The sequence below is a fragment of the Acomys russatus genome, chromosome 12 (assembly GCF_903995435.1).
Source record: "Acomys russatus chromosome 12, mAcoRus1.1, whole genome shotgun sequence".
In the NCBI taxonomy this organism is placed as follows: Eukaryota; Metazoa; Chordata; class Mammalia; order Rodentia; family Muridae; genus Acomys; species Acomys russatus.
Window position 1 is genome coordinate 41,782,014 of NC_067148.1, and position 26,234 is coordinate 41,808,247.

The 26,234-nt window shown below is 47.2% G+C and overlaps 1 protein-coding gene across 5 annotated transcripts in view; it reads right to left on the bottom strand.

The window, feature by feature from the left end:
- LOC127196525 (collagen alpha-3(VI) chain-like) overlaps nt 1–25,752 on the bottom strand; it is a 51,410-nt gene extending 25,658 nt beyond the window's left edge. The window contains exons 1-4 of one of the 5 annotated variants that reach the window (XM_051154296.1): nt 25,471–25,752; nt 8,589–8,704; nt 6,560–7,177; nt 441–1,043 (exon numbers count right to left, since the gene is read on the bottom strand). In XM_051154296.1, the coding sequence (XP_051010253.1) occupies nt 441–1,043; nt 6,560–7,177; nt 8,589–8,676 (1,309 nt within the window). In that variant the 5' untranslated portion in view covers nt 8,677–8,704; nt 25,471–25,752. The remainder of the gene's footprint in view (nt 1–440; nt 1,044–6,559; nt 7,178–8,588; nt 8,705–25,470) is intronic. The other 4 variants (XM_051154297.1, XM_051154298.1, XM_051154299.1 and 1 more) reach the window with 4 other exon arrangements.
- Nucleotides 25,753–26,234: the final 482 nt, after the last annotated feature.

Consider the following 26,234-nt stretch of genomic DNA (forward strand, 5'->3'; position numbering starts at 1 on the left):
TTGACTACCTTCGGGAATACATTTTTGAGAGTACTTGTAACACACTGACAATACCTTTACCCTGGAGAGTTATCATAAATCCCTCAAGCCTATTTCAAGACAACTGGGTGATGGATAGATAATACATTGATGCCTAATAGCTCAGAGCAGTGGGTTTATTACGTTGACATAAAGACCACACTGTCCTTATAACCCATGTCCTAAGAGAACTTTTCATTCATTCATTCATTCATTCATTTATTCATTCATTCATTCATCTTTAGTTTTTTCTGAACAGTGCAGTGACCATATACAGGCCATACAGAAGCCAGCACAGACTGACTGACTGGCTGTGGATACTTACAGGTTCTCCAAGGTGAATCATTCCAGTGCCCACCTTCCTTTTATGACACAACACACCCCCCAATCCTGTAAAGATGGCAAAAAAGGGGCATACATACCTTGTGTGACAATAGCTGGAGGTTGTAAGATAATGTGCCTTTGGGCCACACGACTCAGGTATGGCAGTATTTGCTCCTGGAGGTCCCCAAAGCTACGGAATTCCGGGACAGTAAACACCAAGCTGTCATCGGTAGCTATGTGCTGGAGCTCTGCCCTGGAGGCAGCTTGCGCTCCGAGGCCAAAGGAGAACACACTAGCCTGCTTCAGAGCTACCACCCCATCTCGAATCTCATCACTTGAAGGCCCAGCACTTATGAGGACCAGCACCTGGGGGACCCCTTCCTCCACGCGGCTGCCACCTGCCCGTGTGAAGTGATTCTCTACCACATAGTCAAGGGCCAGGCCTATATTGGCCAACTCCCCCCCTTCAAAGCTGAGCCTTTTCACAGCATCCAGAACCGTAGCCTTGGAGGGGTAGGTGTTCAAGGAGAACACGGTTCTGGGTTCATCACTATACTGGACCACCCCCACTCGGATCTGCTGATTTCCAACTGAGAGTCTCTCAAGGACATTTACAAGGAAGTCTCGAATGACAGCAAAATGGGCACTTCCGGTGTTGTTTGATCCATCAATAAGGAAAATAATGTCAGCTGAGTCTTGTGCTTTAAAAGAAAGAAATGCAAAAAAAAAAAAAAAAAAAGTGAAAGCATTAGAACAAGTGACCACATGCATCACCCCGGCTTTCTGACGTGTTTCCTTGGAAACCAATAAGAAACACGAAACATGGACAAACAAAACACAATGTTGATAAAGGAGCATGGAGTCTCTTTTAGTTCTTCATTCTGAGTGGATAAGAGGCAATTTCTTAGGAATTGTGGTTGAAATAGGGGCATTTATAGCACATTTCCTCCCCCCTTGATACTGTCACAGTTAAACTTCAAAACATCGTACTCCAAGGGAGAAATCAATATTGTGGATTTTTCTTCTAAATTTGGAAGGAAACGTAGTTGCATCTGGTTACAGGATACCATATCGCAGGAGAAATGTCTAGGTTGACACAAACAAAAATGTTATTTCTAATATGTTCTCACTTCTCCAGATTCCTCGAGTAATTATAAAAATTTTGATGCAGATGCACACACAGCTTAGGAAACAAAAGCCCAGGTTCAGGCCCTGGGACTGAGAGTTCCAGAAGGTTATGTGATTCCTTGGATAACTGTTGTTTGTTTTGTTTCTTGAAAAACCAAAATGGATGACTCCACACACATCTGGGACTCAAAACTCAGACACAGTTAAGGTCTTAATTTTAAAATCCCTTGACATGGGCTGGATCTCTCAGGTGCGTGGTGGTGTGGAGTCCAAGGGTGGGGCTGGGGTCAGAGCTGCTTGCTTTGCGTTGCCTCTATTCAGTCAAATAATGAAGAACAATGTTAAAGAGAGTGACACGAAAACAGTCATGACATGATTATCCAACCTCATTTTATGACGTCCTAGTGGACCACCTAGCAGAACAAAGATTAGCTGAGAGACTCGCAGCCAGTCAGCTCTGTCATTGAAGGACACAAAAATGTCTGCTAAAGACTTTTTCTCCCAGTGATGTCAGGTCACGGGGAGCAATAAGTGAGTCTACAAGCCAAGACAGGGGAGTCCAAAGGCTCAACCTACTTAAATCAAGCTGCTCTATACTAGAAGAAAGGTAAAAAAAACACCTTAGTAAATGTCTTAGTGACTTTAGGGTCTCCTGGGGACAAGAAGGGCCTCTGTGTGAGTATGAATATTCATTCTCTGGGGCTCTGGAGCATAATTATTGCACTGTAATGTTTAAAAAAAAAAAAGACCATTCATTCAGATTTTTGAGTCCCAGTGAGTGTTTTATATTTAAATTTAGTTTTCCCTTGTGCCAGAAAAAAAAAAAATGTTTATGTTCCCACTGGGGGAAAACACACAAAGCTCATCTCATAAAAATGGAGGGTTTTTTTCTCTCAGGCAGTGTTCTCCTGAGAGCTGAAGGAGGGAGTCCCAAGTTTCAGCACAGGCACCTTCCCTGTGTACTTAAAGGTCCCTGACAAGCCCTTCAGGGGTTTAATCCTGAGCACAGGGAGAGGTAGTGACTTGGAATATTGCTCCACATGGGTGGCAAGAGGTCAATTGCTTTGCTACAGTGACTGAGATCTTGTGTGTTACTAACTAGCTGCCATACAAAAATCAGCATAAGACCAGACCCTTGGTTTGAGCGCAAACGTGTTTGTCAGTCTTCAGCCAAAATACATGGATTCTAAAGGATCGTAGGAGGATGAAGAGCCAGGGAGTGTGAGTAACACAGACCACAAAAACAGCTCTTGCCGTCACATGAAGTGTGTCAATAAAAATGCCTCCACACTCCCAGATCTAAGACCTCAAAGGACACAGAAGGGCCTGTCCCTTACTCATCACAACTAGATCTTTTCTAAAGAAGGTTAATTATGATCAAGGTTCACAATAAAAAAGGTCTTCAGTTACAGTATGGCATGATTCTTTGTTGCTTCCACTTCCGCTACTCCACACTCTTGGTAGCAATTTCTAATGGTGTGCCACAGAGAACTCTCTGGGTGGGAGAGCGGGCTGGACATCATCAGTGGTAGGTCATAAAATGTTGGATAATTTGTCATCACTGAGTCAAAACCGTGATCCTATTACACACACAATAATGGAACACACAGAGCATGCTGTGTTAGCCGCGAGAGCCAAAGCCTCCCAGAGACCCAGGAGTCCCAGGTTCTGGTGTGCAGCGAGGCGCACCAACGGCCAACACCAATTCCAAGAGAAATCGGATCTGCCTGAAAGTGTAACGTGTGGGAACTGTCTGGTTGTCTGCTTCACATCTCGTGTGCCGTGCCCTCTGTGGCACTTTCTATGGAAAATGTTCAAGGTGTTCAAGGCCGAGCCCTAAGACGCCCAGGAAAACTCATGCCCTTATTTCCTGTGCAAAACACAAATTTTGGAGAAAATGTATGCTGAGCTCCTCAGAATCATTTTCACCTTTTATTTTCGAGTGAAGATCTTACTTCTCTGCAGCACCCACTTTTAAAGGGATGTTTTTAAAAATACAACCAGACTAGTAAGCAGGGCAGAGTCCATTCAGAATGATGATCCTTAAAGCTCTGTGTGTGTGTGTGTGTGTGTGTGTGTGTGTGTGTGTGTGTGTGTGTGCGCGCGCGCGCATGCGCGCGCGCATGTGTGCACGCTCCTGCTTTAGAGTCAAGAACAGTCAACAGGGAGTATCTAAGGTCCATGCAGCAACCTTAGTCAGATCAGTGGTGTGCCTTTTCCAGAACACTATGCAGGGCTCACAGTTGTAAGCTTGCCTCCTCATTCGCTTATGCTAGTCTTGGAATGGAACACACAGTGAGATGTGATATGAAGGAATTGCAGAGTGCTGTTAATCAGAGAAGAGGACAGACAACTACTCCACCCTGGTGCTGCCAGTGACTTAGACACAGAAGACAGAGATGCTCTCTTGGCATAAAAACAAAGGTTTTGGGTGTATAGAAATATGCACTTGGTAGACTCTTTTCTCTCACTATGGCCATTTCAGTTTGTATCGTTTCTATAATCTATTCCTATCCATGAGTTTACCAAGGCATTAACCTCACAAATAGCCGTGTTTTTAAATGAGTTTGTTATTTACACCCATATTCTGGAAAGGGTGGATCAGAGATGCTTGGTGGACATAGACAGCTACCTCGGGTGCCCTCTTGTTCTTCCCTCGGAAACTGGAGCTGATGCAGGGGGATCTCTAGAACACACATTTATTTCCTGGCACATGCAACACAATTCCAGAAGAGAGGCTCCCTCCCTGGAAGCAGGGAACCCCAGTAGTACAGATAAGTAGACCAGGCTGTTGCATCCCTGGCATTTGGTAGACCTTGGTGACCCCAATCCTACCAGGGCTGAGATCACGGGGAGCCACGGGAGAAGCCATGGGATGAACAGCCTTCAGAAACTCCCTAGGATGCGCCACTCCCAGAGCCTTTATACACCAGGTCTTGCCAGCCCTCGGCAGTGGGCTTCTTTCTGCTGACACTCACCCCCTCTCTCTCCACTTGCTGCTTTCTAAATCTCTGTGATGAAAACCTGGCTGCCATGATTTCCTTATAGCTGCTCATGGATCTGATTACAACAGTAAAGGCTCTGTGCTCTGTTCCGTCTACCTTCCCTAGGTGCCCACAGGCCCCTTAGAGCATTTCACTAATGCCTCAACGTCTCTTCTGTTCTTCACCCCACTCCTCAGTGAAGGAGACTGACTTAACCACATGCCTTGCCTCCAGCCTCCTGCCTCGGCCATCCTCTTGGAGGAGGAGAAAAGCTGCCCCCGTGAACCTTGCCTCCTCTACCACTTCCTCTGGGCTGTCCATGCCTCCCAAGTCCAAGCTGCAGCATCGCTCTTTCTCTAGTCAAGAACCAGCCGTCGTCCATACTGCCTAGCCTCTCCCTGTGGCTTCAGGCACGCGGTGAGCAACCGGCAGCCACAGTGCATATTAAGTCCGAAGAGACTTTCTTGTCTGTGTGGACGATGAACATCAACCTCTCAGCTCTCCAGCCTCTTACCTAGAGGCCCTCTCTTTAGTGCTTCTGTGTCTAAATAAGCCGCCTTCCAGCCTCCTTGGTACCCCTCTAGTTCCCCAACCCCACAATCCCAAAAGCTCTCTTCCTGCACACTGTGAACTTCTGACATGCACTCAACTGGCCCGAGGACAGTACTCGCACTTAGACTCTCAGAATCCTCCCCCATTCCCTCCAGCATCTCACTCCCTTCCCCACCCTGCCAGGGCTCCATGGGAGGGTGTGAGGTGGTTCTAGCAACCCTTACTCTACATTTCCTCTTCTTGTAATTCCCTCTTTCAAAACTCCCAACTTGGGAGTTCTTTTGATTCTGAACATACCTGAGGAGTTTGAAGAAAGCTAGGAAGGCCCACTGGTAGAGGTGTCCCCCGACCCTTGCCAGCAAGCTCTGCTTTTTAGTGGGCATTGTTGCAAGTCATCAAGTCATTCCCTAAGTACTGTGGGAGCCCTTATCATGTCGCTGCATTCGTTGTTCCAAACAGCTCCCATACCAATGCTCCCCTCCTCCAGCCGTGCCTACTCCGGCCAGCTTCTCTCCTCCCCACCCCAGAAACCTAAGGACGCAGAGTCTTTCTCTCATGGAGGACACATGAGTCTCTCCCAACATGCCCCCCCTACTCCCCACCCACTGTCCCAGGAACTCCCTCCTTCCCACTTGCTTCAGGGTCTTATGTTCTAGCACGGGGTGTCCCACCCCCACCCATGGCTAATGAGGAAGCCCAGTCCTGGCTACTAGACAAGATGGCGGCTGAGCAGTAGAATTTACATTCTTACCACATTCCTTCCTTCTCAGTCTTTTGGGCACTTATCAACGGAAGGAAAACCAGTAGGCTTGATAGACAGACATAACGACTCTCCAGTCTTGGGGTCTTCCTGTCTCATGGTGTGATGTTAATGTACCATGTGACAGCCACCTGCTGTTGTATATTTCAGGGGTTAACATGAGTAGGGCATGTAGAGTAGAAATTAGAATTAAAGGAGTCTCAATAGTTACAGTCACAGGGCACTGAAGGCACAATTGTGAGGACCCTAGGCAGGGACACCATGACTCAACACTGGCTGCTTCCCCACCCTCTAGCATTCAGTTTCTTTTTTAAAAAAATACCTTGGACCACATAACAGATAAGACTCCATGTCCCCAGATTTGGTCAAGTCCTTAAAATAAGTTCCTCCAAGCAGAATAGAAGAGCATCCCACTGTTTACCAGACACAGACATGGGTTTTCTCTCCTCATCCAGCCCTGGGCTTCCTGGTGCTCTCTGCTCCTAGGGGGATGCCCGCCCATCCGAGGAAGGCTTTCTTTCTAAGGAAGTAAACTAATTCTGGGGTCATATAAGAATGTGGGTCTTAATGTTCAAATGTTGGCTGTTTCAGAAACCGTCTCTCGGGTACAGGCAGAGGCTGCGTTTGAAGGAGATTGAAGAAGCGTAGCCATGCCTTTGTTTTTAAGTTTGAGAACATCTCTTCCCTAAGTCCCCAGCATCTCTTATGCACTATGGTGCTTCAGGCCAATATTTGCTAAGCTCGCAGCCACAGAGCAGCAGAGCAGGGAGCAGCCTGGCAGTGAAGACATTACCTGTGATGTCTTTAAGGCTTTCCGTGTCCCCAGCCCTCTCTGGATTCACAGAAGAGCGTATACAGGACACTAAATTCCCTACTATGTCGTGAAGTGAGGTAACGTTCTCTAGGTTGAAAACATGCATACTGAGCGGGTCACTCGCTATTTCCCTTAAGGCTGTTTCGTCTGCATCCTCAACTCCAACTGCAAACACGTTAACGTCCGCAGACTTAAGTTCCGCTGAGGGCAGAGCGAAGCCGTCCTCCGATTGCCCGTCAGTTAATACTACGATAACCTGAGGGACTCCGTCAGCGGCCCGGCTTCCAGAAGCCTCCGTGAGGTGGCTGTGAATTATGTATTCTAATCCTTTTCCAGTTTGATTGCTTCCCCCAATGTAAGACATGTTCAAAATATGAGAAAGGACTTCTTGTTTAGTGTGGTACGTATTTAACAGGAACTCGGTATGTGGGTTTCCGTTGAGCCGGACCAGAGCAAAATGGAAATCATTGTCTCCCACAGCTAAAGACTCTACAACATCAGACAGAAACTCTTGAACAAGCAGGAAACGGTCCTTCCCAGCACTCCAAGAGGAATCCACTAGAAACACTATGTCAGCAGCCGCACCATTTTTGACATCTTCAAAAAAAGACATTGGTTCAGGTTTTTCTACTGACTCAGACAATAACCTCTTGCCAATGCAGCTCTTCCTAAATAAGCTGCTGATAACAAATAAGTCCCACCCCAGGTGCAAGAAGGGCAGGTAGGAGGACTTACCTGCGGAGCAGGGCTAAGAAAGAGGCCCCATCTCCTGCGATACCCAGCAATCGCCCAAGTTCCATACTGAGTAGGCCCCAAGTCAGGGGCCAGCAGAATATTCCAGAATAGGAGAAACAAGCCTGGGTGACTCAGAGCTGAGGCATGACTGTTTATGACAACTTGACCCGACCCCCACCCCATATGCACCAGACCAGACCAAAAGGATCACTTTGTCATCAGTAAAGAACTATCATTAGCAACTTGCTCTTGAGTGTGGGGTAGAAAGTGGCCCCGACAGGAATATAAGGAGCTCACCCCCAACCCACCAGGCTTTGAGAAACTAGCAAGGAATGTATAATATAACAAGAAGTTTTACATGTGGGAAAAAAACATGAATATTTAGAGAGAGAAGTCTTGTTTCTCTTGGATTTTTTTAACATGACAAAGAGCTCTCAAACCAGTTACTACATGTTTCCAGAGCAGAGCAGCCTGCCTATACTCTGAGCAGTATTGTGCTTGGTCAAACATGACCAGTTTCCCCTCAAGTACAGGAACACTGGGGCCAGGCCAGTGGAGGCCCTGGAACGAGACTTCAGAAGCTGCGGCCAGGCTGCCCCGGAAACTCTACTTACCTGGGGTCTACATGAAAGACCCTAAGCCTTGCTGCTCTCCCACTGAGGCAGACTAACATCCCCTCTATCTAAGGAACCTGGACTTGTAGAGAGGCCTGTCGAAGGCCCAGTGGCCCTGGGCAATGACAGACCCAGTGAAGGGCTTCCAGGTCCAACATAGGAAGCTTATCTTGTTGCCCTAAAACTCCGAGAGCAAATTCTCAATACAGTTGGCATGGCCTGCTGCTTAAAGTTGATTAGGGAAACATCTTCTTTAAAGATACAATGGTTCCATGTGGGCTGTTTTTGTTTGCTTGCTTGCTTTTTTTCTTGTTTTAAAGGAAAGAATTTTTATCACAATTATCGTCTTCTTCCTGCAAATCAGTGCCAGGGATGTGGGAAAATCCCCTAGACGCTGAGCCTCAGGCCTGGAGACTCTGCTCAGACCCAGTGTGAGGATAATTCTGTTCCCAAGCAACTCGGGGGTTTGAAGCTCAGGTTATATCAGGGAAAAGATCACCTTGCCTTGGACACGGTATCCGAAAGGCCTGCGAAATCCATCCACGCACTACCCTGACTCTCAACAGGTCCAGGCCCTGTGTCAAGACCTGGTGGCTTGTCTAGACTCAAACAATGCTTGTTGTTGTTGTTGTTGTTGTTTTAACAAAATTAAACCTTACCTGATTGCTGTTGGGCATGAGTCATGGCCAAGCATGAGAGGAGGAGGCTAATGATGGCCACGAGGGGCAAATGCCGGTGTTTCCTCATTTTGAATGTCTAAGCACCAAGTATGAACCTAAAAGAAAAGACAGGGCAAAAAGAATGGTCAGGTTTTAGCTCCCATACTGCAAAATTTTCCAAAATCTTTTTTTTTTTTTCATGTGTTTTTTAGACTTCTGGACAGGCTTTGTGTGTGATTAGTGTTTGAACCAGCACCAAATGAATAGATGAAAAATAAACAAGCAGGCAGGCAGGAAGACACATTACATGCCACATAATGACATTCAGTTGGCAAAACCCCTGTAAGCAGTAGTGGTCTCTCAAGGCTTATTACCTAGTAATATTACAGTTCTCTTCTGATACACTCTGATGTCCCCGCAAAGATGAAGCTACCCAATACAATTCTCAATGAGCCTCCACTTCTAAGTGACATATGACTACAACACACACACACACACACACACACACACACACACACACACACACACACACACACACTCGCCTTGTGGTGCAGGCCTATAGTCTTGGCCACCAAAAAGATTACACATTTACAAACACAAGGACAGTCTGATCTATAGAATGAGTTCAAGGCCAACCTGAACAAGTCACTAAGACCCTTGTCAAAATAAAAAGTGACAAGGGAGCTGGAGCTATAGTTTGGCTATAAAACATTTGTCTAATGAGTGGGAGGCCCTTGGTTCAGTCCTGTCTTCTACAAACAAGTTGGGGAGATTAAAAAACAAAAGGTGGTAGATGGAGCTCTTACCAAGGGATCACAGACCTATTATTTATTTTATTATATATATGTGTGTGTGCCTGAGTGTATATGTGTACCGTGTGCATGCAGGAGCCCCTGGAGGGCAGAAGAGACTGTTAGATCCCCTGGAACTAAAGTTACAGATGGTTGTGAGCCCTGTGCGGGTTCTGGGAATGGAAGCTGCATCCTCTACAGGAGCAGCGAGTGCTCTTAGCCATGGAGCCGTTTCTCCAGCCCCAAGACCCCATACTCTTGCAAATAACAGGACACAGATCTCCCTGTGGTGGGGCAGCTCACTTACTAACTGGACTCTTTTTTTTTTTTTTTTTTTTTGAGGTTGAGGACAACTTTATTAGAGCTTGAGAGAAAACAACAACAACAGAGCTTGCAAGCTGTAAATCTCGGCGGATGCCAGGAGAAGGGAAATGAAGACAAGGAAAAGAGAAAGCCATACTGTTTGCAGTGGCCATGGCCAAGCATCCACCTGGCAAGAGGAGATGGGGCTTAGCCGTTGGCTAGTATCCAAAAAGGGGACCCAGGCAAGTTAAAAAAATAATAATAATAAAGGGTTATCCCTTTCTGAATCCAAACTGAGAAGATCAGGTCAGGGTTTCAGTGTTGTCTCTACTACAGTGCTCTCTTGCCGCAAGCCTCTGCACTGAGCAGAGAGGCTTCTGGGAAGGGAACATGCACTACCACATTATAAACCCTGCCCTGACCCCATCTCTGGCTGCCCATTCCCAAACACAGTGTGAAAGGTGTAGTTCTATTTTCTACCTTTAGAGTGATCCCAGCATTCCAGATACTAAGTAATGAGCTAAGTGGGTACCCCTCTTAAGAAAAGTAGTGTCAACTGACCCTGTAGGCAGGAATCTCTTACTCCAATGACTGCATACATCAACCACACACAGGAACTATATGACTAAATGTTTTCCAAATTGAGGTGAGCAGCAATTTGAAGACAGCATGCTCCCAAGAGAGAGTAAAGGGCTCACGTGCATAGAGGGCACCGGGCACAGAGGGAATACTGGCCTTCTTGACTGCGGGGGGGGGGGGGGGGGGGACGGACAGGGGGCATAGGCTCTGCCCAGCTGAAGACAATGAGGTCTTTGTCCAACACTGCCTTTTCTTCCCTTGCTTAGCCAGAGCTCTCCCTGCCACGTGCCAACCTCCGATCTCATCGTCATTGAAGCAGCCCAAGGAGATTCAGTTTGCATGATGACAAAGAGCTGAGGGCAGAGTTGCCAATGTTGCAGGAGATAGTCTGGTGCACTGTGTATTCAGATGCCGGTTTCTGTGCCCCGAGATCTGGTAGCAGTCCGAATGTGGCGACTGCCATAATCACTGATCAGTGTTGTGTAAACGTTGGTCCCCAATTATCCCTGATGGCTAATAAAGAAGCTGAGAGCCTATAGCTGAGTGAGAGAGGACAGAGAGGCTGGACCTCAGTTCCCAGTCGAGGTGTCTCAGGCAGGGACCATGAAGGAGAGAGAAGAAGGAAGAAGAGGGAGGGAAAGGATGTAGCCAGGAGGACTGACCTGATGGAGCAGAAGCAGCCCAGGTGGGAGTAACAGGGCAAGTAACTCAGGGCATAGGGCTGGGTGTAGCCAGAATGGCTTAGAGGGTTAGAAGAGATGACTCTGCCCAGCTCTCATGCTTTAAAGCTTGTTGAATAAATCTAATAGATCTACATATCAATTTGGGAGCAAGAACAGGTGATAAGAAAAGCCCCAAACTATATCATGTAATTCAACAACTGGGGTCCCACCTGCTGGGTGGCTGCAAACATGACTTTCGGACAAACACATCCAAACTCGGGATGTTAAGTAGCCCATGTCATCAGGCCTGCCAACCCCTCCTCTTCCTCAACAATAAATCAGCTTGGGTGGCGGGGGCGGAATGGAGTCTTCCTCAAGTCTCCTCCCCCAAAGCTGCTTGGGTGTTCCCATCCAGTGAGCTCTCCTTACCCACCCACCCCCACTTCCCTGTGACCTGAGGCACTGATTCCTGCCATTGGAGACCCATGGCCTTTGATGGTGGGACTCAGCCATGTGAGCTAATGAGAAGGCTGGAAGGTGCAGCTGACCAAGGGAAGGTCTTCACAGAGGTCCCAGAGGAGAGACCAGAGTCAATAACGCCATGAATATTGGTTCAGATTCTCACTTGTTTTTCTTTTGTACTGAGTTTGAAAACACGTTGATACTGGGAACCATCTAAAGCAGTCAGCCTATGGCTAAAGGGGAAAGTCCGTCTGGTTTAAGAAACTGAAAATCATTTAACCTAAGGATATTGGGCTTAACTTCATAATTTATGTGTCACTATTAGGGTTTTATGGGGGACTTTTGCTTGTTTATTTGTTTGTTTTGGGTTTGGTCTGGTTTGAGTTGGGTTTTGTTTTTTGTTTTTGGTTTTTGGTTTGGTTTGATTTGGTTTGGTTTTTTTGGTTTTTTGTTTCTTGTTGTTGTTGGAGGTGGTGGTGGGTTTTTGTTTTTGTTTTTTGTTTGGTTTGGTTTGATTTTTTGAAACAGGGTTTCTCTGTGTAGCCTTGGCTGTCTTGGACTCGCTTTGTAGACCAGGCTGGCCTCAAATTCACAGCAATCCACCTGCCTCTACCTCCTGAGTACTGGGGTTAAAGGCATGTGCCAGCAAGTCCAGCTCTCACTATCAGGGTTTTAATTGGTAAAAGAAATTCTTCCAGTGAATTAAAACTCTAGCTAAATACACTTCATATCAACATGGGCGATATTCCAGGGCCTCTACATACACACTGTGTGTGTGTGTGTGTGTGTGTGTGTGTGTGTGTGTGTGTGTGTGTGTGTCTGTGTCTCTGTTTCTGTCTCTGTGTCTCTGTCTCGGTCTCTCTCTTCTCTCTCTCTCTCTCTCTCTCTCTCTCTCTCTCTCTCTCTCTCTCTCTCTCTCTCTGTCTCTCTCTCTCTCTGTCTGTCTCTGTCTCTCTGGCCTTCAAGTACATGTCAAATTTTTTAATCTGTTTTTTATCTTATTATATAAAAACTCCAAATAATTGTAAAATGCTTCTATATGCCCTGTCTCCGGGATGGTTTGAGTCTGCATATGTCAGGAAGTAAGAAAGGAAGGCAGAGTGAGTGGTTTGCACAAGAGCCTCCATCATTGTACAGTTAGAAGATTCCGGGAGACCTGGAAGATGTGAAGGCAGGAGCATACCAGAAATGGAAGGACCTGGAATAATCAGTTAAGTTTCCAGAAATGCACAGCCTACCAAGACCGTATCAAAAAGAATAAAACCTCCAAGCTGACATAGCTACTGTGGAATTTGAGTCTGCAGCCAAACCCTCCTGAAAGCAATGCTCGGGAGGGGGTAGCTGCACTGGGAAACCCCATCAAATTCTAAAGTATTAACCCAAGTTCTGCCCAAGCCCTCCCCCAGAAACACTGAGGAAGAAGCAACACTTCCAGGCTCATTTCATATGGCCAGGCTTATATCTTGAAACAAGAATAAGAAAAGATACTGCCAGAAAAGAAAATTACTGCCAATATTCCTGACAAATAATGATGCAAACGCATTCAGCCAAATTCTAGAAAGCCAAACTCAAAAGCAGCTTAAACTGAGGACACTCCATTACCAAGTAGGATTGTTCCTGGAATGCAAGGATGATGCAAAACATGAGAGAGGGGGATAGATGGGAGACATCCCACAATCATCTGTTAATACGGAGAAGTCATTTGACAAACTTTAATACATTTTCATGATATAGATAAATAAAATAAACCAATCAACACACTGGGACTTGAAGGAAACCAGTGCACAATAAAGATAATATCCAAAACCCCTCACCAAGCATCCCAGGTAATCAGAAAAATAAATTTAAATGTGCCTGTTTTGGGGCGGGGGCGTGCTCAGAGACGGAGCACTTGCTTGACGCATGGGAGATCCGAGATTCCATCTCCATACAACAAAAAGGACATGACTGAAAACGGAGAGCTTTTCTGAATATGACTATGCCTTCTCTCTCCCTTCTGTTTAAGATAAAATAAAAAGTCCAATTAGACAAGAAAAGGAAGCTAAATGCATTCAAATTGAAAGGAAAAAAGTTAAGCCATTTCTACATGTGCAGTGAAAACTGGTGTCCACAAGCGAGGGACAGAAGCTGGACCATGACCTCACGCCACATTCAAAAATCAACTAAAAATGTATGAAAGTCCTAGCTGGAGAGCTGGTGAGCTGGCTCAGTCCGTTAAAGCTCATACCACCAAGCCTGACAACCCAAATGTGACCCCTGGAATCCACATGGTGGAAGGAAGGAACTAACCCTTTCAAGTTGTCGTCTGACCTACACACACACACATACCCCAACAGCAAAAAGAAACAAGTGCATGACTCCCTCACATGAGATACCTCATGTAGCCAGACTCTAAGAAATAGAATGGGTGGAGGATGAAGGGAAGGGAAGACTCTCGATGCTCAGCGGCTACAAGATCAAAAACATCTAGAGATCTGTGGTACAAGGTGCATACAGCTAATGCTGTTGCACGGTGTACCTAAACACAGTTAAGATGTACACTTTCTATGTTGGCAAAAACAAAATGAGTAAGTAAATGAGAAAAATAAGGCAATAAATATGACGGCCAGTTTTTGTTTATTTATTTATTTATTTGCTTACTTACTCGGGGGGGGGGGGGGGGGCACAGGTGTGCCACAAGCGTGCATGTTGGAGAACAACACGGAAGAGTTGGTTCTCTCATTCCAACATGTGGGTCCTGGGAATCAAACTGAGATTATCAAGCTAGGTGGCAAGTCCTCTCACCTGCCCCACTGCCTGTTTTTAAAAGCATGGATGCCCTAAAATCAGTTATTAGTTAACAGAAACTATATAAATATGGAAGATCTTTGAGGGTCATAGACTTTGAGGCCGAAGGTGGAAACAAAGTATGTGTCTGTGTGCCAGTGCTCAAATAACACCACGGTTGCTTCTGTCTGTACCTAACACCCGGCAAGGAAAGAAGCATATAGGAACAAATTGATGAGGTTTGGGTGGGGGGAAAGGTGTGAGTTTTATGAAAGTAAGAATCTGGTGTGAGCATTCACACCTGTTACAGGGGTCACACCTCCCCTGACTGGTGCCTTAGTATGGTGCAGACTCTGGCTAAGGCTAAACTTTGTCCATCTGAACCTGACCTTCCTCTCACAGGCTCTGTTCTGTCCTGTGGTCTGTCCTCTGTTCTGTCCTGTGGTCAAACACAAAGTGTGCACTTTCCCAGATGAGATGTTCCCATGGCCCCAAAATTGCCACTATGAGACTCATGGCAGAGGATAGGATGCTGCGGCCAACCATCTGGTGATGGAGCTTTGCTGGGAATGAGGAGAAGGTGGAACAGGTGCCTAATTCCAGAGGTGGGGATTAAGAGAGAAAAGAGCAAAGTGGATGCTTAGAACACCTGCAGCTCATCCAGAAATTTGCCCTTGAGCCTCCTTCCTGGGGCCAAGGCCAGGCTTAGAGAGGAATGGGACACAGCATGGGCTGGGGTATGCCATGCCCAAACATAAAACCGTAATCAAGAGACTCCGTTCCCAGACTCATCAGGGTTTGGATTTCCAAGGAAAGTCCACAGTGAGTATCAACTGTGACTCAAAACCAGTCCTGTGCCGCATAGATTTTTCAGGAACTGAGCTCAGCTGCCACCAAACCGCCTGTCACTATAACTTCATCTTGTCAGCATGTCAACATGTCAACACTGGGAAGGAGGCACGGTTCTATAATAGCTTCCGGGAAAGCTGTCCACACTCTTTCTGAAATGAAGTCAGAGTGTGGTGACACTACAAATGCCCAGTCCCATTTTCTTGGCTTCACACGGTCAATGCCTGTTTGACACAGAAACTCACAAGTCCAAAGAGCAATCGGCAGCGTTCAGTACTGTGGCTCCACAGTGTGCCCAAGTCTTGATGCAGCCTCAGTGGCTGTAGTGGGGCACTGTCCACAGCCCAGTGTATAACCCACTGCTGACTGGCTGGTCTCCTTCTCTCCATGCCACTGCCTCAGCTCTGCCTCTTCACTCTATAGAACACTGCCAATCCCATGTTTCACCCTAGAAACCTTCTAGACATTTCTACCCCTCTAGATCATTCTACGATGTGCACTCAAAGACAACACAAAAGGACACTGCACAGGCTGTTCTTTAGTTGGTAATCGGACATTTGATGGAGAATCTGTGTCCTTCTGGATCCTCTCCAGGAATATTGTCTGTTCTTCCGGAGTCACCAATGGCTTTTCACTTAACCTAGAGCAGTATTTTAAAGTTGGATCGACATGTGCAAAAGCCTGTAACTCTCCCACAACTGAGCACAAAACTGCACCTCTAAAAGTGCTATGACCCAGGGGCAAGGTCCATTCTTTTGTGACTCTAAATTCAGCTGTGCCACTGCCTGTCACCACCTTCCATCAAAGTTTTAAGCATCGTGACTTCAATTAAAAGATGTCCATGCAGATCTTCTAGCAATCCAGTTCAAGTATTTGAAATATTTAATTAATGCAGGAAATGGGTGACTTTAAGTAGGTGTGTGTGTGTATGCCTCCAGTAATCCTATCTCTGCCTCCCAGAGCCAAGGTGACAGGTGTGCCCAGCCACACCTAGCTTTTTATTCTAGCCTTGAGTAAAGCTCCGTCCTCAAGCTTGCAAAGCAAGGACTTAACTATCTGAGCCATCGCCTCTTCCTTCAGGTAGCATTTTGTGGGAGAGTTTGGATCCAAGGATTTCCCGCTGTGGGATGCATGGAAGGAAAGGTAGGGCCTGAGGAGAGGCCTGTCTGACCACTGTTGAGTCTGAGTTGAGGACAGGAAATGCTGCCATGCCTCTGCAAACCACATGGACAGAGAGGTCAGTGTGGGTGAGTCATGTGGAGTAGTTTGGCTAATGAGCCCCCTACACAGGGGACTCCTTTGAATCCATTAATTCTGCCATGTGGCAGTCACATAATGAGTCACCCTGGAGCAACTCCTAGCCTTCGGTGCTCCCTAAGATCTAAGTGGCAATGCTATAACTCTGTAAAGATTTTTTGAAGCCACCAGCTAATTGGGCTTCTCTAAGGAAATGGCACTCATGTTATGTAAATGACCTGAGCCAAGATGTTCATTTTCCCAGCATTCATCTCAGAAGAAGAGCTCCCTGGGTATCGCTGGCTCAGAGGGACAAAATAAACACAGCCCAAACATGACTTATTTTTCTCAGATTCCATCCAGGTGTTGAGGGAGAGGTGAGGATGGGAGCATCCCCTTCTGCTCTGAGAAGCAGGTCAGGAGCTGAGGGCCTGGGTCGATGTGCCAGTGAGGGTTTACTAGTGATCCCCAGGTGTGAGGTGTGAGGTTGAAAAGAGATTGTCTCCATGATTCGCTGACAGGAAATCAAGACACTAGGATGTAAGGCACCTCACAGTAGAATTAGCAGTAAATGAAAACATTCATAAATATTCAGCCTCAGGCTCGGAGCCCCTACGTCATGTGCCTCCTCAGGATGACGGCAGAAGAACTCGGGGGAAAGGCAGCTTTCATCTCCATCTCACTAACCTAGATGTCAAACACCATCTTCCCAGATGATGACCTGGGCTGTCCATCTTAATAAAGAGGACTAGAGATAGCCACACCCCCTTGTTCTCCCACCACCTTCCTCATCAGGGAGGAGAGAGAAGTATGTACTGGGCAGAAGACCTAGCCACTGATTTGTATCTTAGAGGCAGGATTTCTCACCTCCTTCCAGATGAGCAAAGGTGATTTGTAAACGCCACATAGACAAAACAAGATAGGGTCAGCATCCAGACTCAAGCCCACAGCTCCAAGGAAGGGATGGAGCCCAGGAAATGGTGCGGGCCAGGCAGGCTTTGGCAGGGACCTCCAGGAAACTCCCTGGGTGGGGGAAGGACAGACATCCTTGGTGTTGGTGAATGTCTGGTTCTGTTCTCGCACTAGAAAAACATAAAAGTCAGACTTGGCCACTTGGGACCCTAGTGCTGGGTGGGGTGGGCTGTCCTTTGTCACAGACTCTGTGCCCTCAAGGCGACAGACTCAAAAACCCAAGTGCATTATTAACCATGTCCTAGGCTTGCTGGTTAGCACGTCTATGTCCTGCATTTCACTGACTCTTTCTGCAACGTTGAGGTGTCTTGTCCGTGTGGTTGCTGCCTACTTGAAGTTCCAGGAGACTCCTCTTATTGTCAAAGTCTGTATTGCACAGACTTTCCCAGGCCATTTTGCAACTCTGTGAAATTAGTTTTATTAAGCCTCCTCAAAAGCGTTTTCATTTCCCATGTCTGGGAATCTTTTTTAAGAAACACACATACACACACACACACACACACACACACACACACACACACACACACACACACACACATGCACACAAGGAAACAATTTTGAAACAAAGACTTAAATGCATCCAGAGCTCCGATTTTGAAGTCTTTCATTTGATTTGTCTCCAGGCACAGCTTTTAAAAAAAACCAGGCCACTCTCCTATGGTGTTCTGGGGCCTCTATTAACACCTCACTGTCCTGCTTAAACTGGGGCCAGAGCCATCACCAAAAGCCACAGCAAGGGCCTATGTACACCCACCCCCTATCCCCAACCCCCCACCCCCCACCCCCCGACTAAGGAATGAAATCTCAAATTTTAGCACAGTTAGGATGCTTACTAATTTTGCCTTTACCGCCCTCTTTTCCAGACTTTCAAGAGTCAAAGTGGGGGCTGGAGAGGTAGCTCAGCAGTTAAAAGGGTGCACTGTTCTTGTAGAGGACCCAAGTTCTGTTCTCCCCACCTATATCACGCAGCTCAGGAAGGCCTGAAATTCTAGCTCCTGAGAGAGATCCAATACACTCTTCTGGTGTCTGTGGGCCACGTGCACTAAAATAATTAAAAATCTTTTTAAGATTAACTAATCTAATTTAAGATTTTTCATTTTAAGATTAGTAATCAGTTAATCTTATTAATTAATTAAAATCTCTCTTTTATGGTGTGTGTGTGTGTATGTGTGTATGTGTGTGTCCGCGCGCGTGCATGTGTGCATGTTTTGAAACAGAGTTTCTCTATGAAACCCTGACTGTCCTGGAACTTGTTCGTCAGACTCTGAGACCTGCTTACATTGGGATATTGGCAGGCACTACCATGGCGTGTGTGGTACTACTAGTTAGTGGCTCAAAGTAAGAACAACTTAGGCTTTGTGCATGCTAAGTAGGCATTTTACTAACTGAATTGCATGCATTCCTGCTTTCTAGGCACGTGTGTGTGTGTGTGTGTGTGTGTGTGTGTGTGTGTGTGTGTGTGTGTGTGTGTTTCTTTGTTTGGTTGTTTTTTTGAGACAGAGTTTCTCTGTGTATCCTTAGCTGTCCTGGACCTCGCTCTGTAGACCAGTCTGGCCTCAATCTCAGAGATCCACCTGCCTCTGCCTCTCTGAGTGCTGGGCTTAAAGATGTGTGCCAGCATCACTGGCCATAAAAAGGAATCTTTAAGAATTGACATGTCGGGCTGGAGAGATGGCTCAGTGGTTAAGAGCACTGGCTGCTCTTCCAGAGGTTCTGAGTTCAATTCCCAGCAACCACATGTTGGTTCACAACCATCTAGAACAGAATCTGATGCCTTCTTCTGGCACGCATGTGGACATGCAGAGCATTTGTACATAAAGTATAAATAAATAAATTTTTAAAAAAAGAATCGACGTGTCTGGTTCTCTCTTTTTCCCTCACCCTTCCCTCTTTCCTTCATTGCAAAGATCCTATAGAGAGACCTAAGAGATGAGGATAGGGTTTACTCTGTCACTGTTTGACACAACTTTGCAGAAATCTTCAAAAGTGAATGATTAGGAACACACACACACTCAAAAAAAAAAAAAAATGTAGTCTTTCATTTGCTTTACAAGTATGGCCTTGCATTTCTGTTCTGTGAAAATGCTCAACAATAGCCATTTGAATCTGCACCTTTTCCTGTGGCTGCAAATTCTTTCACCATTTCTGATCGTATGTGAGCACGCATGAGCAAACACCCTCGTCACCTGCCAGCACTAGGGAGCACTGCGTCCTCCTGGTGGGACCTAGATGCTCAGCAGCCATGGTAGGGTGCTACCGAAAGGTGACTGACAGAGGGTGGGGCCACCTCTAACAGCTAGCCCTCTGAGGAAAAGACTGGCAGCCCCCCAGACACATGCTAAGTCCCTCAGAGGTTACCTCATTTCCTTGTGTGGAAGCAGCACTTGGGAGGCGGAGGCAAGAACTTCAGGAGTTCGAGGCCAGCTAGCTACATGGTGAGTTCGAGGCCATCCTGGAGCTACATGACGAGTCCTTGTCGCTAAAAGAGGAGGCAGGAGCGAACTCCAGATTAATTGTCCAGATCTTTAGAAATGGGCTTTAAAATATATTTCTAAAGTCCAAGGAAATAGCCATGAAGCAAAAAGAGGCCACCGTGACACATAAAAGGCATTCTAAGATCTGAACTGCATGGCGTCCAGATGAGACCCTGTGCCGTTAATCCAGCTAATTATAACCGTTAGGCAGAGACTGGCTGGGGCTTAACAGTCGTGGAGGGGGCCTGCTCCAAAATGCTTCACAAGCAATTATACAAGCAGCCACTCCTTTCCAACCCACTACACAGGCCGCAGTTGGATCGAGCTCGCAGCACGTCCCACGTTTACCCCATTTCTTCCTTTCTTGGCAAGGAACTTGGCAAGGAGTTCCACCAACCTCTCTGAAAACCATGTGTGCCACCACAGATTTATGAGAGCTAGTAGGCTCGGCATTCTCACAGCCTAAGGAAAAATTAAGCTTTTTCTTGCTTTCAAGGGCAAGAGGAAAACCGTCTTTAAGTAGACAGAGACCTTGGATCGGTTTTTCTCCCTCTACTGGTCACCTCCCTCCCCAGGAGTTACTAATTAGGAATATAACAAGTTAAGTTGTGTGACCCGGCAGGGAGGGACCCCTGGACCACTGTGTTGCATCTGCATCCACTGGATCTGGCTGAGCAGGGCTCTCTCTGACAGCCCACATCCCCTGCAAGGCCATAGGTGGGTTTAAGCCGAGCTGGTTCTAGATGCCAGTGTTGGCTGCTGACTCAACGAGAGAAGATTCCAGAAGTGAAAAAGCCAGCTTCCTGGAATAGTTTCCCCTGAGACCTGAGTCATCTCCAGCTGCTGGTCAATTCTGAAATTAAAGTGACCCGTGAGCTCTTCCTTCCAGCGGACGATTCCCAAAGTGCTGGGGCTGCGGAAACTGGGGGTACAGTGCACACCAGGGGAATCTACAGGGACGGGGAGGCTTTCCCTGGCCACTTCCACCTCACCAACACCTCTCAATATACCATGCTTTATTATTCAACATTAAGGAGGAGAGAGGATAGAGCCAGGCTAGGCACAGCCAGACCTCCCAAGTGCCATGCCTCTGGATGGTGGCTTCACAACCTGTACTGCGTTTGTCACATTTCTCAACTTCTTCAAATGTTCAGATTTTTTTTTCTTTTTTTTTTTTTTTTTTTTTGAGACAGTTTCATACGGGTAGCCCAGCCTGGCCTAAAACTCACTTTGTAGCCAAGACTAGCCTTGAACCTCTGTTCCTTCTGACTCTACCTTCCAAATGCTGGGATTATAGACGTGTATCAGCACTTTGAGGTTATGGGGTGCTGGGAACCAAATACTCTCCCCACTGAGCTAGATCCCAGACCCTCCAAAGTTCTGAAAACAGTGGGGATTCCTTGGCCACGCCAACTCCAAAGAAAAACCTGGAAGACACAAAATGACTTTCTTCCCACGGCACTTCTTGAGACAACTGTACCCTCCACCCCATCTCCACGCCTGGGTCCTGGGTGTGTGCTTGGTGGAATCCGTCAGACAGGTGCAGAGCACTGGGTTGGGGGGAGGGGAAGAGGCTGGCCTAATGACTCCTCCTAACACTGTGGCCGCACACCAGCAGTTGGCCTCTCTGAGTAACACGTGCCACGTCCCCAAAGGGTATGATGAAAGCATTCGCCAAGATGACGTTCTTTTTAATATCTCAATTGCCAAACTGACGTCATGGGTTTTGCCGAACAGAAGAGCCGAGTCAACATCTTCTATGCATTTGTTCCCTCCCCTGATTTTGGAAGCTTAGCATCCTGAAGCACAGTGTGCCTGTTTGACAAGGAAGCCTGACAGCACGTTGTGAGGCAACCAGCGGAAAGTAACGGTGCTCTGAGAAAGAATGCAGTGCCTCAGGGTCCTCTCAGATAAATTATAAGTCAGAGTCACCAATATATTTCAATCAAGAAATATTTTTAAGGTGGGATGTGTGTGTGAATTTCTTTCAAATGTTGTTTGAGTGGTGGGGAGAGTAGCAAAGGGTGGGTTATGCACACTGTAAGGGTTACTGAGCCAGCGAATTTTAATACCTCTTTCAGTGTTGAAATAAGAGATTATGCACTGTGTATACAGACATGCTTTTTGGTCCCCATGCTCTCTGTGGACGCTTTCATGATTTAAGTTCAGGCCATACGAGTTTCCTTTCAATTTTCCCAATCGCCCCGGTGCTCTGGACACGAAAAACAAGGAGAGCACGCTGTGCGAAAGCAGAACTCCATTTCCATATGCTCATACACAAGCAAGGAAGACAAATGGAATTTCAAATACATGCCCACCATAGAGACTGTTCTGAAGCCGCTGTAGGCCAGTCCTAACTGCCACCCCGCAAGCTGGGGTGTTTCAGGAGCCCTAAAACCCCACCCTGGAAACGCCAGGAACTTGGATTTTCCTGGCGCCCAGCGAGATACACCGCCCTCTAGAGACAAGAGACCAGAAAACAGTCCCAGAAGCAGCTATGTGCTCTTTCACTCAAACTTGCTTTCCCAAAACCGACCTGGGCGACGGCAAGCGTTAAAAAACGACAATTTTGAAAGCTAACATAACTAATTCCTAAAGAAAGCCTCTCTTTTTAAAAGCCAGGACCTAGTGTATGTTCCCCAGCGACAATATGATCTAGATGGCTTTTATTGAGTGATATCTCTTGGGGTTTCGACCGCGAGCAGCACAAAGGAGCTTTATCTAGCCGTGGGAGAACTGAGAGAACCCGTCCTCATCGACTTGAACATCATGTTATAAGACCCGAAACAGGACTGAAGAGATGGCTCAGCAGTTAAGAGCGCTCACTGCTCTGTCAGAGGACCTAAGTTGAGTTCCCAACACCCATGTCAGGTTGTCCTCAACTGTCTGCAAGCCCAGCTCCAGAGGGAGCCAACACCTCTGGCCACACAGACACCGGCACTCAGATTCATACCCACACTACCCACACGTGGGCACACACATGCACATGATTAGAAATAATAAAAATAAATATTAACATTTGCAGCATTTTGTGGGTTTTTTTCCCTAAACTCAGCTACTAACAGGATTTTTAAATGTCAGATCACTCCTCAAGTCATCAACTATTTATGTAGTGGTCGTGTGTTTTTACTGCCTGCCTGCCACAGCCAGGACACCCTGTGCAGATCCTGCCTGTAGGTCAGTGTAGGAAAACCTCCTCAGTACACAGTGTCTCATTCAGCCCTGGAAATCAGCAGCCACTCTTCCCCAAAGACACCAAATTTACAGCTTCTTCCACAAAAGAAGTGACAGCAATTTCTTTTTTCTTTTTTTCTTTTTGCTAACGTTGTTAGCATGCCTGCAAGAACATCTCATGATACCAAATTGGCAACTCACTAATGAATTTTAAATCCTAAATGTGGAATTTCACAGAAAAGCAGGCAGGGACACAGGCAGCTGCTCTATTTTGGCCACGCTTTCTCCAAGTCACCAAACGTCTGGAAAGAGCCCGGAAGCACATGAGCCCTGCGTGGTAAATGCCTCCATCCACTCCCAAGGAGGGAGGTGGTCTCAGGAGGAGACTGTGGCCTTGAGCATTGGGCTCTGTGGGTTCCACTTCAAAACTAAGGTCAGAGTTCACAGCCCCCAGAGCTGGTTGAACAGAGGAAAGTCTCCTAATTTATGGCCAGTGATAGGTCACGTTGTACTGTAGGAAATCACAAAATGCACTTTCTGTGTTAGCGTAGGATAAAGCAAAGTGCGAGAGATGCAGATGCTTCTTATTCTGAGCCATGCCTATCTTGCCTCAGATACATCCCTAGGATCCCAGGCTGGAGGGTCTCCACCCAAATGGAGTGTGGTGTAAGGTATATTCTTAGGCCAACCTAAGATACACTCTTAGGCCAACGGATACCTCAGCCGCCCTGAAGGAAGGTACTGCGGCCACACCCTCTAACTCCCAGACTGGAAAAATCCAGGAGAGCCACTCTGTCACCCACCCTGTCCATCTTCCACACCCAATGTCAGCTGAATGGCTTCCCACTGCTGGGAGTGGAGAAAAGAGAAGAGTTCACTTTGTGGCAGCATGGAGTTCTACCTGATCAGAGACGCCCACTCCCTCATGCTCAGCAGAACACAGCAGAATGGAGCAAACTTCAGGCTGTCACTGTGAGCGCCCCACTGCCCTCGAGCTGGCCCAGAGTGTAAGACTGGAAGCCGCTCACAGCACCATGCCATCCTCCCTTCTTTGTCTGGGACTTGTGTATCCTTGTGAAGACTAAGCCAACTTCCCTACTGCTTTGAATAGAATGTCACCAGAGGGTTGTCTCCTCTGAGGGGATCAATCTATTGGCCCACCCCAAATATAGGTACAAATTCATCTAGTGTCCCCCTTACTGCTGGCTCATCAGCCCCATGGCTCCAGCCATGGGAAAGGATGCTGCTGGAAGCCCAGCTACTCAGGTGGCCCTGGCAAGCAATTCAGCATCTCAGAGCCTCTCCCTCCTCACCCATAAAGCCAAGGATGACAGCACTGGAACCTTCCAGCCCAGCAAAGGAGTCAAAAACACTCGTAATATCAGCTACAGCAACCAGCTGGTTCTACATCATTCTATGAAGAACAATGTAATTTTTATTTTAAGGGCTTTCCCACATTTCAGCTGCTTGCTGTATTCAGAATAGTACCCCTCTGGGAAGCTGGGGGACCACCCTCAGGTACCCTGAGTATCTTCGAAGCTCTAAGACTCTGAGGCTTTCATCTGCAAGCAGCTATGGGTCGGGAGAGAGAAATGGCCTCCTCTGGGATGTAGTGTACCCACTCATGCTCATAACTGAGTTTTTTTTTTTTTCTTGAGGTGTATACCAGTCCCTAAGTTGGCCTGGGCTTTTGCAAACTTCATTTTCCTTTACCCACTCTCTAGTACTCCAGTGAACCCTTCCCAACGACCCCACCCTTCCATTGATCCCATTAGTAGCTTGAAATAGGTCCCCAAACAGGCTGGCAGCCATCCATGAACACTTTCCATCCTCAGAGAGAGAAGACCTGAACCCCACCCAGTATCCTCATGGCCAGAGAATAGCCCTTGGGCCTCCCAGTTTGGCACAGGCCTCCCATCTGCACAGCCCAGGCCAGCACAGCCCTGAACCTTGCCTTGCCTTGCCTACCGAGAAAGACGCCCTAGCATCGTATCCCTCCTCCTTTCCTCCTGAAGTTCCCTTGAGCACCCCCAAAGGACAGATCCTGCACCAGTGATTTCAGATTCCTGAAAAGATGAAGAAGCCTTGCTGGTCATGGCTGAGGAGCACTGGCCCAGCCCTGAGCCTGGCACCAGTATCTCTCCAAACTCAGAAGACAGCTGTTTGCCTGACCAGCCTCTCCACACTCATGAGTATGCCCCTGTCCGTGACCCTTGGAGAATCCAGAGAGATCTCAAGGAGATCCCAGCGGTCTACCCGACAGGTTGTGCTCTGCAAACAAAGCAGCTGGCGTGGGAAGAAGAGACAACTTTCCACAAGGCAGAAGGCAGAGAGCACTGCAGTCCAGGGTGCACAGAGCACAGGCAGGGACACACAGGACACTCCCAGCAGCACAATCCTAGACACAGTTGGGCAGCCAGTGACCTGCGGCAGGTTAAAGAAGCCCTGGGGCCACAAAGGAAAGAAAGAGCAGCAGACTCTTCCAGAAACCTAAAATATATACCGAAAACTGGCCGACAGGATGACTGTAAGACCCACTAACTTTTACCTCGGGTTGAAGTGTTTTCTTCATGCCACGGTGGGGGGGGGGGGGGAGGCGGGGAGACACACTTACCCTGAGCAAACCTGAAAACACGTGTCTCTGGGCTTCTAGACTCAATCACGCTTCACCAGGATGCATATTTTTCCTCTCGCTGAGTATCCTTTTCTTCCTACAACCCTTCCCAAGCAAGGAAAGGGGGCCCTAGGATCGGAGGACGCAGTCTCCTCTTGCAGTCCTTGCTGCGAGGCAGGAGCCTGGAGAACTGAGCAGCCCTTGGTGAAAGACTGAACTCCAAACTGGACAGGGTCCAGGGGTACAGTCAGGGCTTTCCTCCTGCTCCTCCTCTCCCTCCCACCTCCCTCTCCCTCCTCCCCTGCCTTCTCCTCCTCCTTCTCCTTCCTTCCTCCAGACCCCTTTTCTCCCCTCCCTGCTGTAGGACGGACCCAAACTGTAAATGAAAACCAGACCCCGGGCTCTGTTGCTTCTGGCCTCTTCTGCAGGCTGATGTCACCTACGAATGCCGTCTTTGCCCTACAAGCATTTAGCTGGACTGCTGCAAACTCCAACTCTAAGAGGGAAAAAAAAAAAAAGAAGAAGAAGAAAAAAGAAAAAAGAAAGAAAGAAAGAAATTGACCATGAGCTAGAAGGAATTATAATTTTCAATCACTGGTTACTGAAGTAAAAATTAAGTGTGGTAAAGGTAGGAATCTGAAGAGCTGGAAAGACAGCTTAGCCCAGTGGTTCTCAGCCTTCCTAATGCTGTGACCCTTTGATATAGCCACTCATGGTGTGGTGACCCCAATAATGAAGTTATTTTTTTGCTATCCTTCATAACT